Raw genomic sequence first — 16,816 nt, forward strand, 5'->3', positions numbered from 1 at the left:
TATTTCAAATTATACCCCGTAAATATTGAAAATTACAAGAAAACCATTCCATATTACTCTCTCTTCCTTTACACGCAGCAAACGCGAACGAGGCCGGCAAGTTGAATCGCAACCTCACCGCACCACCTTCCACCGCGACCGTCTGTACTCTATTCTCTGGTATCAATCGCAAAACCCTTTTCTTCTCTCAGATTTTTTGTTAAATTGTTATTGTTGAATGTTGAATCTTGTTGTTGTAAAATTGTTAGAGAGCTTGTTGTTTCTTTTTTGTTTGTTGTTAAATTTCAGATTTATGTTGCTCTTCCTTCCTTATTATGTTACTTCAATGCTGTTTCTATTGTTTTTTGTTGTTAAATTTAATATTTTTGTTCACCTAATAGAACCAGTAGAAGCATTAGTAATGGTGAGGATTTTTGTTCACCTAGTAGAACCAGTAGCTTTTAATTTTGTTGATAATCAAATATGTGTTTATTATGACTTAATTTTTTAGTATACAATATGATTTGCATATTTGATTTGTAAATTAAATTTTTTTGGCAGCCACCCATAGTATTCTAGTGTAGCTCTGCCACTGATGGCGACGATTTCATCCGATCTATATCCATCAGAAAACGACCTAGTTTACGAAGAAGAGTTACTTCGTAACCCGTTCAGTCTCAAACTATGGTGGCGTTACCTCATTGCACGCTCAGATTCACCTTTCAAAAAGCGTTTCGTCATCTACGAACGTGCACTCAAAGCACTTCCTGGAAGCTACAAACTCTGGCATGCTTACCTCCGTGAACGTCTTGAAATTGTTCGGAGTCTCCCTGTTACTCATTCAATGTTTGAAACCCTAAACAATACCTTTGAACGTGCACTTGTAACTATGCACAAGATGCCGAGAATTTGGATCTTGTATCTTCAAACCTTGACGAATCAGAAATTAGTTACGCGAACGAGGAGAACTTTTGATAGAGCTCTCTGTGCTCTTCCTGTTACTCAGCATGATAGAATTTGGGAGCATTATCTGTTTTTTGTTAGTCAAAAGGGTATTCCGATCGAGACTTCACTTAGGGTTTATCGTAGGTATCTGCAATATGATCCTAATCATATTGAAGATTTTATTGAGTTTTTGATTAATTCGAGTTTGTGGCAAGAGGCTGCTGAGAGGTTGGCTTCAGTTTTGAATGATGATAAGTTTTATTCGATAAAGGGGAAGACCAAGCATAGGCTTTGGTTAGAGTTGTGTGATTTGTTGACTAGGCATGCCAATGATGTGTCTGGGTTGAATGTTGATGCGATTATTAGGGGTGGGATAAAGAAGTTTTCTGATGAGGTCGGTCGATTGTGGACTTCACTTGCTGAGTATTACATTAGGAGGGGTTTGCATGAGAAGGCTAGGGATGTGTTTGAGGAGGGTATGTCTACTGTTATTACTGTGAGGGATTTTAGTGTGATATTTGATTCTTACTCGCAATTTGAAGAGAGTATGCTTGCTTATAAGATGGAAGATATGGGTTTGAGTGATGAAGAAGATGAAGGTGAAGATGGAGTGAAGGAGGGAGAGGAGGAGGAGGAGGAGGATGAAGATATTCGTTTCAAATATGAGGACTTCGATAAGAGGATTTTACGTGGGTTTTGGCTGAATGACAAAAAGGACATTGACTTGAGATTGGCTAGGTTTGATTATCTCATGGAGAGGAGGCCTGAATTGGCTAATAGTGTGCTTTTGCGTCAAAATCCTCATAATGTGGAACAATGGCACAGGAGGGTGAAGCTTTTTGAGGGTAACCCCACTAAGCAGATACTCACTTATACGGAGGCTGTGAGGACTGTTGATCCCATGAAGGCCGTGGGAAAACCTCATACGTTATGGGTGGCTTTTGCAAAGCTTTACGAGCAGCATAAAGATCTTGCCAATGCTCGGGTTATTTTTGACAAGGCAGTGCAGGTGAACTACAAAACTGTGGATAATCTGGCCAGTGTCTGGTGTGAGTGGGCTGAATTAGAGTTGAAACATAAGAATTTCAAAGGAGCACTCGAGCTTATGAGACGGGCTACGGCAGAACCATCAGCTGAGGTCAAACGAAAAGGTATTCTTAAGTTCAAATTGTTCACATTTAATGTTATACTTTTTAGTTCTTTTGTGTTTGTCTTGGAGACTTAACTAACTTTTGCATTTATATTCTGCTTTACTTTTAGTGGCGGCTGATGGGAATCAACCGGTGCAGATGAAACTTCATAAATCTTTGAGATTGTGGACATTTTATGTTGATTTGGAGGAAAGTCTAGGTAATTTGGAGTCTACTCGGGAAGTTTATGAACGGATTTTGGATTTACGAATAGCCACGCCGCAAGTAATAATCAATTATGCATACTTTCTCGAGGTATGGAGCAACATTTATGTTTTAGTACACTATCTCTTTTGGTTTTTACTTCTGCTGGTTGTGGCTCACTGACATATTATTAATCGATTTTAATTTATGTAGGAACACAAATACTTTGAAGATGCTTTTAAGGTTTATGAAAGAGGAGTCAAGATATTTAAGTACCCACATGTTAAAGATATTTGGGTTACATATCTGTCTAAATTTGTGAGGAGATATGGAAAGACAAAGTTGGAGAGAGCAAGAGAGCTGTTTGAGAACGCGGTTGAAACGGTATGTGCTTTAAAATTTCTTTTGTTGGTCATCTCTGAACGTTCTTGAAGTATTACTTCTTTTTAATTTTTATACTGATGATCTAAGAGCTGGATTATGTTTGAAGCATGTCAAATATTGAAAAATCCCATTCCTGTGATATTTTCCAAATGACCCACCTTCAATTTTCTGCTTTATATATGTGGTTTTTATCTTTTGTAGGTTGTAATTTGCTATACTAAAGTGAACCTGTAAAATAATAGTTATTTTGTCATAAAACATTGGATTAGATTGAATGAGTTGATGTGGTTTACATAAGATGAGTTGGTGTAGATTAATGCTGATATGATCTCTTCTTTACTCCCCTGTCATAAATTTCAGCAGAATATTTTAAATGTGTTAGGCAACATCAAGACAGTTGAATGCCTGCTGCTATCTTTTTTTCCTTCAACTCTGATCTCTATGATTTCAATCTCACACCTGATTTCATATGTTTGAGCTTGATTCTAGTGATACACATCACAACCGAGCCTAGCTCTAGTATCGATGAGTCAGCATTTTGCTGCACAAGCTCATTTGCCTTTAGCCATCACATGCTGTTAGAAAAATTCCATTTTTATAGATTTCGCCATTTTTCATTCTTTTATAGAATCTCAATTCTGTATTAGGACTTGATCTATGCCCAATTGGCATATGATCCGTAGACCGTGAGATTAGGGAATGAAGGCAGAAGGCTTCTATGTAGCGAACAATGGGTAAATGGATATGGATAGAAAAATATTGAATCAATTTTTTTCTTTTTATCTCTTTTTTCAGGAGTTGCTATTATACTCGGAAATAGCATTTCCCCTTCACAGTCCTATCAGAATGTTTGAGCTTGAATTCTAGCTTGTTTTGAAGATCCTTTCATGCCTTTTCTATATATACATCAATTGTTTATTGATTTTTCCAAAAATAGATTTACGTCAAAAGTGGGAAAAATTGTATATGCAGATTGTAGATTAACACTTTTATCGTTTGATATTTGCCTTTCTGAGAATTCCAGTGATTTAAATGTCACTCACAGTTGAACATATGAACTAAGGAAAATACTTGTTAGTTGTATGATCTTTGAGAAACTAGATGCTTTTTAATTACATTAAAAGTTCATTATAGTACAAATGCTTGATTAAGTCACCCTAGCATATAATGTGTTTTTTTGTCTTGTAACACTTGAATTTTAATGCTGATAATATATTATATGCTAACCCAATCGGTTTTTGGGTAATGCTTTCCAAAACAGGCCCCTGCTGATCAAGTGAAACCTCTCTATCTGCAATATGCTAAGCTGGAGGAAGACTATGGATTAGCAAAGCGAGCTATGAAGGTCTATGATCAAGCAACCAAAGCTGTTCCAATAATGAGAAGTTAAGCATGTATGAAATATATATTGCTCGTGCAGCTGAGATATTTGGTGTACCCAAAACACGAGAGATCTATGAGCAGGCAATTGAATCTGGTCTTCCAGATAAGGATGTCAAAACTATGTGTTTGAAGTATGCTGAGCTGGAAAGAAGCTTGGGAGAAATTGAACGTGCCCGTGGAATATATGTATTTGCCTCTAAGTTCGCTGATCCACGTTCTGATCCAGACTTTTGGAATAAGTGGCATGAATTTGAGGTTCAGCATGGAAATGAGGATACCTTTAGAGAAATGCTTCGAATTAAACGGAGTGTCTCTGCAAGCTACAGCCAGGTAACTTTAATGTTTCAATTTTCACTTTCCTGAGCTTATCCTTGATTTTGTTTTTTGCATTTATTCTGATCTTAGTTTTATTGTTTTTACAGACACATTTTATACTGCCCGAGTATCTGATGCAGAAGGATCAAACTGTGAATCTTGAAGAAGCCAAAGACAAGCTAAAAGAAGCTGGGATCCCTGAAGATGAAATGGCTGCTTTAGAAAGGCAATTAGCCCCAGCAGCTGACAAAGCGGTGACGAAAGAGAGAAAAGTTGGGTTTGTAAGTGCTGGAGTGGAATCACAGTCCGATGGAGGGATAAAAACCAACACAAATCACGAGGAAATTGAGTTACCAGAAGAAAACGACTCTGATGAGGACGATGGTGATGATATTGAGATTGCACAAAAAGACGTCCCTTCTGCTGTTTTTGGTGGTTTGATTAGAAAGAGAGACGAGCTTGAAAACAATGAAGTAGATGGTGAAGCAAAAGAAAAGGATAATGAAAACCGGCTCGGTGCCCTTGAGAGAATTAAGAAGCTGAAAAGAAATTAAATTTTGGTAGTTAAATTTTTTGATAGCTTGGAACTAATTTTGATGATAGCTTGTACCATGTACTGAAAAGAAATTACTAATTTTATGAATATATATTGATGCACCTGACAATCAACTTTAGTTAGATGTTTGAAATGAGGTCATCAACAATGCCATGAAGCTTCATCATAACTGCAACTTTTTCTTTTATGTGAATGTTGTATGGAATAATAGGACATAAAGGAAAATAATTTGTAATGATGATTGTTGTTTGATCTTAAAATAGTTTCCTGGTAGTACACTTTTTTGCTAACAAGGGTGGATGGTGTTGGTAATGTTTGTAATCATTTTTTTTGAAGAAGCTAAATTAGTAATGTTTGTAATCATGTTATAAATCTTATTCATGGGAGCAACTTTTCCCACAGACAAAAACCACAAATGTTTCTGAAGTGTACTTCTAGACAACACAAAATTCATGTTTTTTCGGGATTTGTACATCAATTTCATATTCTCAATAAACACAATTTAAAATGCTAAATTTGTCAAACACTTTAATTTTATTATATTAGATTTTTAAGATTATAAATTAAATTGCAGAACCACCTTATCACCCTACTCAATATCATTCACCTCAGTCACTAAATCAACATTATATCTCCCATTATTTTTAAGAGTTTAGTGGTGATATATGTTGTTGGTCTAAACCTATTTTGCACTAATAATATTCAATGAAACCTATTTTTAAGACATCAAAATTTTCATATCATATAAGCAATTCTAAAATACACTTAGCACTTGTTTAATTTTACGTTTGCAAGTTACGATTGTGCGTCCACTATTGGAGGACATTGTTATGAAAAAAAAAAAAAATCAATTCCAACTCCAAACTCAAGTTTACTTTAAAACTAGGAGGCTGAGATTATTGATTCTATTGCGTGTGGTGAATATGCTAAATAATAAAGATGGAGTCTGTTCAGAAGGTTGGAGTTTATCATATACGACGATTACTTCAATTAGATTGGGAAGTGCGTATTTATCAATTTTTTTTTTGACATTGCGTATTTGTCATACTTATCGTGAAGTAAATATATGTACGGATATTTTATTACACATAGGATGTGATGTGGGTTTCAATTCAATGTGATGATTTATGAGTTTGTCCAATTCAACTCAATCATTTATATTTGATCGATAAAATCGGAAGGAGTGTTTCCAGATTAATGTCATTGTAATTTCTTTTTGTGCTTGTACCTTCAATATATTAAAAAAAATAAAAAACTAAAATTCTAAGCTTCCATGCCCAGTCAAAATCAATTCTATAAATTAATTGTGGGTGTATACATCTTGCCTTTATTACAATTTTTTTTATGCAAGCAAATTTGTGATGTTTTATTCATAATCAAAAATCAAAGTATCAATACAATTTGAAATATAATTAAACATAGTGCGAGAAACATAAGATAAAGTTGTTCTTGCCAAAGTATGAGCGCTATTGTTTGTTTGACGCATAGTAAAAGCAACTACATAGTTACTATGAATGTAGTTGGATGATTATGTCGATGTATTTCCTATTAGAGGGCAGTGGAATAAAGACACCATCTTCATTGGTTGGAAGCGCTCACCTGAAGGTTGGATAAAGCTTAACTGTGACAGGGCTTATAAAGAGTTAGTGGATCTTGATGGGTGCAATGATTTGCTACGAGACTCATATGGTTAGTGGATTCAGGGATACACTCAAAAGATTGGTGCTTGTGATGCTCTACATGCTAAAACGTGGGGTATGTACGCAGGATGAATTTGACTCGAAGACAAGGAGTTACTCAACTCATTGTAGAAAGTGACTCCAAATTACTAATTGACATTGTTACAGGGAGAATCTTAATGGGGCCACCCCTATATTGATCCGTCAAATCCAGGAGCACATAAACTTCGATTGGCAGATCCAGTTTAGGCATACATGGCGGGAAGACAATAGAAGCGTTGATTGGCTAGCTAATCGTAGTTTAGTCCATAATTCTTTCGGTGTAATACCTTTGGAGACTCCACCTAAAGATCTTCATAGTATCCTCTTTAATGATATTTTTAGGGCTTGCATGCCTAAGAATGTATGTTTTTCTTTTTCTTTTGGACTTTTGCTCTCTTCACCTACCAAAACAAAAATTAACAAAAATCTTTTGATTGTTTTATTTATAAAACAAAATACTAATGAATTATCCAAAAATAGTGGATAAATATCATTGGTTAATTTGTCAAAAAAAAAAACAATATTATTGGTTAATTTCAAAAAATTATCCTAACGGTTATAATAGTTTTTTTTATTTTATAATATAATAGTAATATTTTTTGGATGACTATAATAATAATTTTATTTTTAACAATAACTATAGTAATAATTAATAATATAATAATATTAAAAAATAATAAGTAGTCAATAAATAAAATAACTTATACAAAAAATGCAAAAGATAAAAAGTGAGAAACGGAGCGGTTAGAAGCAATGAGAGGCAACGGCTAGAAAAGGTGCAAGAAAGGAAAACGTGATAATAGATAAGCGTTGGATAAACGAATCAAAGATCCAACGGCCAAAATCTAATACAAATTCGACCGTTGGAAGATTCATTATTCATTATAAAACATTCACAAAACCCCAACGTTGCAATCACAAACTCAGAAAAACAAAAACACAAACACTCTCAAAATTCACCGTAACACAAAGATTTCCATTAGTGTGGTGTGATCGGTTTACAAAGGTTGATTACTTGGTTTTGAGGTGGCGATCAGCGACGAAGAAAGAGGAGGAGAAGTAGCGGCGGAAAGAAACAGTCGTATTCAGGTGTTTCTTTCGTCGATCTTCTCTAGTCTTGGTGGTGTTTTTGGATCTACTTTTCAAGATTCCAATTTAACTATGGCTTCTAGAGCTATTGCTCCGATTGAACATAGAGGTTTGTTTTTCTTCTCATTTCTTCATTTGGGTTTTTCCCTTTTGTTGTTTTTGTTTCTGAAATTGAATCTGAGGGTATTTTGGTCAATTTTGTTAAGTATTAGGGTTCATAAGATTTTTTATTTGACAAAGTTAGAACTTTATGTGATTATTTGGTCAGTGTTCAAATGGGTATCTTTCTTTTGCATTTTTCTGATGAGGGTATTATGGTAATTTCTGTTAAACATTAGGGTTCATGAGATTTTTTATTTGTCAAAGCTTTGAACTTTATGTGATTATTTGGTTGGTGTTCAATTGGGTATCTTTCTGATGTGGTGATTTGGTAATTTTGTTTAGGGTTCTTGAAATTATTAATAAGATGTTGATTTTTTGTTTATTTATTTACCAAAATTTGGAACTTTATGTGATTGTTTGTTCGGTGTTTAAATGGGTACCTTAATTTTGGTTTTTTCTGATGTGGTGTGTTTTCTTTCTAATACAATGAATAAGGATGTTTTTCTGATTTGTGTTTTTTGATTGGATTTAGGTGAGAATATTAAGCCAAAGAATGTTGTTGGGGTAGAAGGAGGAAGAAACAGAAGGGTGCTTCAAGATATTGGAAATCTTGTGATTAATCCAGCAGATCCTGCTGCTAATGCTAATGTGCCTAAGCGCATCACGAGGTGCCGATTTTATAATTTTATTGAAATCAAGCAGATCCTGGTGCTAATGCTAATGTGCTTAATTCTATTTGTAACTGGTTGCAGGGCTCAATTAGCTGCTCTTGCTAAAGCCGCCGCAGAGAAGACCAAGGTATAATTTTTAAATTGCAGTCTTCGCTGCTGATGCTGTTGTTGTTGTTAGTATTTACTTCGTTAAATTCTCGAAAGAATTTTAAAGATTATATTTCCTTAGATGTTATCTCTCCAAGTCTGTTTTGATGGAATTTTGTTGTTGTAGAAATCAATCCCTGAACTTGTTAATGGACCTAATGTTGGCAACTTTGTTGCTGCAACAAAAAAAGCGGAACAAGCTCTAAAGCCGGCAGAACCTGAAGTTATTGTCATCAGCTCTGATGATGAATCTGAAGTGAAGGAGAAACAACCTGTTAAAGGAAGAAATATAAGAGAAAGGTCCACAAAGAAAAATGCTAGGGCCTTTAGTTCTGTGCTTTCAGCTAGAAGCAAGGTTATTATTCTTTTATTCCCTTATTTTGTGTTTCTCATATGAATTATGGTTTAGAATTTAGATTCCTATTTTTCAATGTAGACTAATAATATGTATGAACAAAATTTGTCAAACTCAGGTTGCTGGTGGAATTATGCCAAAGAATTTTGTTGAGAACATTGATGCAACTGATAAGGACAATGAATTGGCTGCAACTGAGTACATTGATGACATCTATGAGTATTACAAGCTCTCTGAAGTAATGTTCTATCCTATGCTTTGTTTTGTTGTGTTTTTTCTTTATGTTAATTTCTCTGATGTTTTTTTTCTTCACATTCTCTAATGTTTTGAATTTGATGAATGACACAGGATGATGTTCGTGTACACGATTACATGGCTTCTCAGCCAGATATAAATGCCAAGATGAGATCCATCCTTGTTGATTGGTTGATTGAAGTGCATAGAAAATTCGAACTTATGCCAGAAACTTTCTATCTGACTCTTAATATCGTTGACCGATTCTTGTCCACTAAGGCTGTACCTAGAAAGGAACTTCAGCTTGTTGGTATCAGCTCAATGCTTATAGCTTCCAAATATGAAGAGATTTGGGCACCAGAGGTAAAAATCTAGTTTATCGAACGTGTCTTCGATGAAATATATGTTTTATGGTTTATTGAATGTGTCTTTGTTTCATTTGCTTATACAGGTTAATGACTTTGTATGCATATCAGACAATGCATATGTTAGAGAACAGGTTCTGATTATGGAGAAAACAATCTTGAGAAAACTCGAATGGTATTTGACAGTTCCTACTCCTTATGTCTTTCTGATTCGGTACATCAAAGCCTCGACTCCCTCTGATAAAGAGGTATATATTTCTTAATAGTTTGATTGTGAAAATTGCGAAAATTGTTCAAGTTCTATGTGATTATTGATTGTGGAAGGTTTTATTTAATTGTGAAACTTTGTAATGTAGATGGAAAACATGGTGAATTTCCTAGCTGAGCTTGCTATGATGCATTACGCTACTGTCTCCACGTATTGCCCTTCGATGATCGCTGCTTCCGCTGTTTATGCCGCAAGATCTACCCTTGAGAGGAGCCCCATTTGGACTGATACTCTAAAGCACTACACAGGCTACTCTGAGGAACAACTAAGGTAATTTAATATCAGCAATATCATATGATGAAATTGCAACTAGATGTTTGTTTGTTATGTTTTTCTTTTGTGACAATGAAAGTAACATTGTGTTTGTTTATGATGTCAGGGATTGTGCTAAACTCATGGTTAGCTTTCATTCTGAAGCTCCAGAAAGTAAGCTGAGGGCAATTTACAAGAAGTTCTGTAGCACTGAACGATTGGCTGTTGCTCTTAGGACTCCAGCAAAAAACTTAACTGCAGAATCTTGAATAGATTCTAGTTTTAGGGTGTTATTTTGGATGATTGTATCGATCGATATATAGCATTTAGCTATTATGACTTGAAACTTATGGATATGGTTTTCATTTAGGAGAAAGATCATACTGTCATATGATCTATATTTCTTTTATTTTTTCTTTGTGTTTGAACAATATTTCTTAGAGAATCATGACCTTGACTCACAGGTTGATTCTTTTTGTAGTAGAGCTGATATATGCTATTATTGAATGAAATTTAGTATTTGCTAATGCTTGTGCTGGTCCATGGCTTGATTGATGAACACTTTACCTTTTTTTGTTTCTGCAATTAACTAGCTAACACTTCTAACTTCTATTCATACTTGAGCCAAAAAAATGAACTTTACACTACTAGCTAACACTGCCAGTCATTTTCTAACTTTATGTTATTACCATTACTGTGATAATTTATTTACCTTATTGACATAATTCTTAGTTTTGGGTTTATATCATTGTCATAATGGCAATATGGCATTCATATCATTGTTTGAATGATTTGGCCCAAGATTGCAAAATTGAATTAGGAACCAACTGTTATAAAGTTTAACTAAGTTATATGCATTTTTATAGAAAAATGCATAAAACTACTACTTCTATTCTTCAAGTTCCTTCTCTTTTATAGTAATGTACTGCTGCTCAATGAGATAAACACAATGATGAAAATAAAGGTTAATACCAATTTGCTAAGTTTACAGCTGCATATTTCCTTCTTTGCTAACTAAGTCAGGAGTGACTTCTATTTGATGATCATTACTTGTTTTGATGATGGTAAGTGACAGAAAATTAAATATTTCATTTTGGGCTATATAAGAAGAATTGAACATTGTTTGCAAATGATTTGTATATCTATCAAACGATTTATCTATCTCTCAAACAATGAAGGTTAGGATGCCTTGGAATACTGTACCTTAGTGTTGAGGCAATATATGTTCTGTATGGTTTATCTATCTTCTAGCATTTTTTTCTGATGTTTTCTCTCCCCACCCTGTGAATCTTTTATACCCGAATATTCCAATTTTGCCTTTGCAGAAAAATTCAGTTCGCAGAAACCGAATTTTTACTAGTGCAAATTCAGAGTAAATTTCGGTTTTTAGAAATCGAAATTTGTTTTCAAGGCAAAAAAAAACTTCAATTTCTACAAACCGAAGTTTTTTTCAAGGGCAAAATTGAAAATTCATGGGGATAAAAGATTCCCGGGGTGGGGAGAGAAAACATCTTTTTTTTCTTTGTATCCTCTATTATATTCTGTCCTATATTTTTTTTTAGTCCTTTAGGCTCTATGCCATGTTCCATGTGGCACATGCATAGGGGTCGAGCCTATAATTTATATGTGTATGTTTTTTTGCGGAAGCAAAAAAACATAATGATATTCATAATAAGGATTTTTAACTTATATTAAGAACATTGCAAAGATGGTTAATCACATGCTCTTTTGTTCCAAATTATAATTTATCTATGTAAATAATTATTGAGTGTATTTATTACTTCTCCAAAACATACCTCGTATTAATAGTACTCTTAACTTGAAAGATGGAAAATTAAAATTAGTTTGGAATATTAATATACAAAGGATGTTTTTAGGATCATATACATATTGTTGGAGATATTCCAAACAAAGAGAAACAACTAAGAAGAAGATTTGGAGAATTGAATAACAAACTTTTTATGAGAAGAATGATTAAAAGAAAAAGAGTCAATTTTATTAATCACAAAAGGGGTTTATATACAACAAGTGGTGGGCTAGTTGTTACTTGGACTCTAAGTTATTCAACCTCCCTCTTATCATAACTAATCTAACAACCAAAACAAAAAAGTATAACAAACTACAACTAACTATGAAAACAGAAAAATAACTGCCATAACAGAAATCAGAAAAGCTGGTGTAGTGACAGTTGGCTGAGCCTAGAAGCATTGGCTGAGCCAGAGGTAACAGAAATAGTTTTGAATTAAAACCAATACTCCTCCTTAATTCAAACTGTCAAAGCTAACAACTCCCATTTCTCTTCTGAGCTTGAGAAATTGATCCCTCTTCACTGCCTTAGTCAAAATATCAGCTTGTTGATTGTTGGTAGAACAATACTCCAGATTCAATTTTCCTTTATTCACTTGGTCTCTAAGATAATGAAACCTAGTTTCAATATGTTTGCTCTTGCCATGACTGACTGGATTCTTGGCAAGGTTAATTGCTGATTTGTTGTCAAGTTTCAACACAACAGTAATATTGTCAATTATGTTCATCTCACTGAGTAGTGATTGCAGCCAATTTGCTTGACAAGCAGCCATAGATCCTGCTACATATTCAGCCTCACAGCTTGAGAGAGCTATGACTGACTGCTTCTTAGAACACCATGATACTGGTGCATTTTGAAATTTGAATATGTATCCACTTGTGCTCTTTCTCTCAACTTTATCTCCACACCAATCTGCATCAGAGAAACCAACCAATTCCAATTTTGTGCTGTCATTAGAATATGGATATAGAACACCATAGTGGACTGTGCCATTGATGTATCTCAGAATTCTTTTTGCAGCTAAGAAGTGAGATTTCAAAGGCTTGCTCATAAACCTGCTTACATAACCAACTGCATAGTTAATATCTGGTCTTGTTTGACACAAATATCTCAATGAACCTATCAATTGTCTGAACATGGTTGGATCCACTGTATCACCAATTCCATCTTCTTCATTCTTCAGTTTTGTGTCTGCAGGTGTAATAGATGAATTGCACTCAAGCATCTCAAATTTCTTTAAGATTTCACTAGCATATTTTGCTTGATGCAACACCATTCCTTTAGGAGTATCTAACAGTTCCATTCCTAAGAAGTATGTTAGTTTTCCCAAATCTGTCATTTCAAATTCATTCTTCATTTGAGATTTGAAATTTTCAATATCTATTGGTGAGCTACCTGTCACTAACAGATCATCAACATACAAACATATGATCACCATATGATTGTCATTACTGCATTTCATATAAACTCCATACTCAACACTGCATTTTTTGAAACCTTGCATAGCAAGAAAGCTGTCAATTCTCTTGTTCCATGCTCTAGGGGCCTGTTTTAAACCATACAGTGCTTTATGTAGTTTAAGTACTTTATCTCCTTTACCCTTTAATTCAAATCCTGGAGGTTGCTTCACATAAACATCTTCCTCTAAGGGTCCATTTAAAAATGCTGATTTCACATCTAAATGGAATAAGGGCCATCTTCTACTACATGCTAAGGCAATCACTAACCTGATAGTTTCATGTCTTGCAACTGGTGAGAATACTTCATCATAGTCTAGACCTTGCTTCTGCAGAAATCCTTTGGCCACAAGCCTTGCTTTGTGCTTTATTACTTTACCCTCAGGATTTTGCTTGGCTTTGTACACCCATTTGACATCAATTGCTTTCTTGTCTGCTGGTAGCATGCACAATTCCCATGTCTTGTTCTTCTCAATAGACTTCAACTCTTCATTCATTGCTTCTAACCAAACCTTACTCTTTAATGCATCACTCACATTAATAGGTTCAGTATTTGCAAGCATTGCATAATGAACAATATCACCTTCACTGTTGACTGCATTGTCTTGCAGCATCTCACAATCAGCCAATCTTCTAGGTAATTGAGTTTGTCTCTGAGGTCTTGGTGGCAAATTTGCATCCTCATCATCACTTGATGTGTGCATCTCCTCATCACTGATAGCTCCTTGATTTTGATTGACAAATGTGACAGGTTCATTGTTGACATTTAATCCATCATCTAAGTCCACTGCATAAGTTTTCTTAGATGAAGATTTCTGCTTCCAATCCCAATTTTCATCTTCTAAGACTTTCACATCTCTGCTGATTTCAACTTTGTTAGTGATGGGATTGTATAGCCTATAAGCACCAGTTCTGTGATATCCTACAAATATCATAGCTTCACTTTTGTCATCCAGTTTCTTTCTTCTTGCATCAGGCACATGCTTGTAACATAGGGAGCCAAATACTTTCAAATGTGCCACACTTGGTTTACTCTTTGACCATACCTCTTCTGGAACCTTCTCATTTAATCTCTTAGTTGGACATCTATTGAGTAGATACACTGCAGTAGACACTGCTTCAGCCCAGAATCTCTTGGGTAATTGCTTCTGCTTGACCATGCTCCTTGCCATATTGAGTATACTTCTATTTCTCCTCTCTGCAAGACCATTGTGTTGAGGAGTGTATGGTGCTGTAACTTCATGAATTATACCCTGCTCTGTACAGAAATTCTCAAATTCTGTGGATGTATACTCACCTCCACCATCAGTTCTCAACACTTTAATTGACTTGCCACTTTGCTTCTCAACCAGTGCTTTGAACTTCTTGAACACATCAAAGGCATCACTCTTAGCCTTAATGTGATACAACCAAGTCATTCTAGAGAATTCATCTACAAATGTAATAAAGTATTTGTTTCCACCAGTAGATAACACATCTATAGGTCAACAAATATCTGAATGTACAATATTCAACACATCACTGGATCTCATTGGTAGATAATTTTTGAATGAATCTCTTGGTTGTTTTCCCAATAAGCAAGTAGTACAAGTTTCTACAGGAGCTATAACACTAGGTAGACCTAACACCATATTCTTTGAATTCAATTTTGACAAACTTTTGAAATTCAAATGTCCATACCTTTTGTGCCATAGTTCACTGTCATTGCTCTTAGTGGTTGCAGTCAAACATTCATACTCAATGGCTCTCAATTGTGTCTTGAATGTTCTATTCTTGCTCTGTGCTGACTTTAGGATCAGATTTCTCTTTGAATCAAGCAGCTGCAATGCTCCATCTTCCAAATAAACTTTGAATCCTTTGTCAAGTAATTGACCAACACTCATCAAATTACACTTCATGCTGGGCACATATAGAACGTTTTCAATGACACACTTCTTGCCATTCTTCCTTTGAACACATTGCCAATTCCCTTTGCATCAATGGAATTGCTATCTGCCAGTTTGATCTTTGTATTGACACATTTATCAAAATCAGTCAAGATGTTTCTGTTGCCTGTCATATGATTTGAACACCCTGTATCAAAATACCACTCCATTGATCCTGCAATTTCATCAGTGATTGTCACCATGAAGCTTACATCATCATCATCTGAGTCTGTGTTCTCTGCAACATTTGCCTCTTCATCACCTTGCTGAGTTTTGTTCTTCTTTGATGCCATACACTGATTTGCATAGTGACCAAACTTTGAGCAATTGTAACATTGTATGTGGCTCTTGTCTGTAGTTTTCTTCTTGAATTGTTTCTTTTGTTTCCCTCCTCCTCCATTAGAGGATTCAGGCTTATCTTCATCATTGTCCTTGTCTTTCTTGAACTCTTTCTTTTTCTTTTGCCAATTCTTTTTGTTATTCTGAAATTTCTTGAATTTGGCTAAAAGAACTTGCTCATCATCTTTGCCATGGTCTCTCTCACCATGCTTCATCTCATGAGCTTCAAGAGTACTCTGCAGATCTTCAATCTTTACTTCACTTAGGTCTTTTGTCTCTTCAATTGTCACCACAATGTGATCAAATTTTGAAGTTAAAGTCCTAAGTACCTTTTCAACCTTTTCTTGTTCTTCAAGAGTATCACCACAATTCTTCATCTGATTAGTGAGAGTCACTAATCTTGTGAAGTAATCTGCAACCTTTTCATCATTCTTCATCTCTAGCAGTTCATATTGCCTCTTTAATGCTTGTAATTTTACTTTCTTTACCTTAGTATCACCACCATAGCTTTTCTGCAAGATATCCCAAGCAGCCTTTGAAGTTTCTGCATCTGCAATCTTCTCAAAGACTTTTGAATCAATACACTGGTGAATGAGGAACAGGGCTTTGTTATCTTTCTTCTTTGCTTCTCTGAAAGTTGTTCTTTGTTCTTCAGTTGCATTGGCTGGGAGTTCAGCAATCTCTGCATTCACTTGATCAAACACCTCTTGAAAAGTGAAAATCACCTTCATTTGCTTAACCCACATATCCCAATTCTTTCCATCAAAAACTGGTAAGTTTGCATGGAAATTATTGTTTCCAGCCATGGTTGAATACACCTTCAACCTATGAATCTTTCAACACCAGAAAGATTGTAAAAAAAATCAAGTCTTGATCAATCTTGATCAAGGTCCCTTGAATCGTACAATGCTCTAGATATCACTTTGTTGGAGATATTCCAAACAAAGAGAAACAACTAAGAAGAAGATTTGGAGAATTGAATAACAAACTTTTTATGAGAAGAATGATTAAAAGAAAAAGAGTCAATTTTATTAATCACAAAAGGGGTTTATATACAACAAGTGGTGGGCTAGTTGTTACTTGGACTCCAAGTTATTCAACCTCCCTCTTATCATAACTAATCTAACAACCAAAACAGAAAAGTATAACAAACTACAACTAACTATGAAAACAGAAAAATAACTGCCA

The 16,816-nt window shown here is 34.9% G+C and overlaps 2 protein-coding genes and 1 pseudogene across 2 annotated transcripts; 2 read left to right on the forward strand and 1 right to left on the reverse strand.

The window, feature by feature from the left end:
- LOC123921301 lies at window positions 1–5,154 on the forward strand (annotated as a pseudogene).
- A 2,215-nt stretch (window positions 5,155–7,369) lies between these two features.
- Window positions 7,370–10,627, forward strand: LOC123924745 (G2/mitotic-specific cyclin S13-7). The gene is made up of 9 exons (XM_045977710.1): window positions 7,370–7,815; window positions 8,341–8,476; window positions 8,561–8,606; window positions 8,754–8,981; window positions 9,100–9,219; window positions 9,330–9,578; window positions 9,667–9,828; window positions 9,937–10,118; window positions 10,228–10,627. Exons 1-9 carry the CDS (start codon window positions 7,779–7,781, stop codon window positions 10,367–10,369), a joined length of 1,302 nt encoding a protein of 433 aa, XP_045833666.1. The 5' UTR covers window positions 7,370–7,778; the 3' UTR covers window positions 10,370–10,627.
- Window positions 10,628–15,258: 4,631 nt separating this feature from the next.
- LOC123922664 lies at window positions 15,259–16,434 on the reverse strand. The gene has a single exon (XM_045975359.1). The coding sequence runs from the start codon at window positions 16,432–16,434 to the stop codon at window positions 15,259–15,261; it is 1,176 nt and encodes a 391-aa protein (XP_045831315.1).
- Between the last annotated feature and the right edge of the window lie 382 nt (window positions 16,435–16,816).

This window comes from Trifolium pratense, linkage group LG4 (genome assembly GCF_020283565.1).
Source record: "Trifolium pratense cultivar HEN17-A07 linkage group LG4, ARS_RC_1.1, whole genome shotgun sequence".
Taxonomy (NCBI): domain Eukaryota; kingdom Viridiplantae; phylum Streptophyta; class Magnoliopsida; order Fabales; family Fabaceae; genus Trifolium; species Trifolium pratense.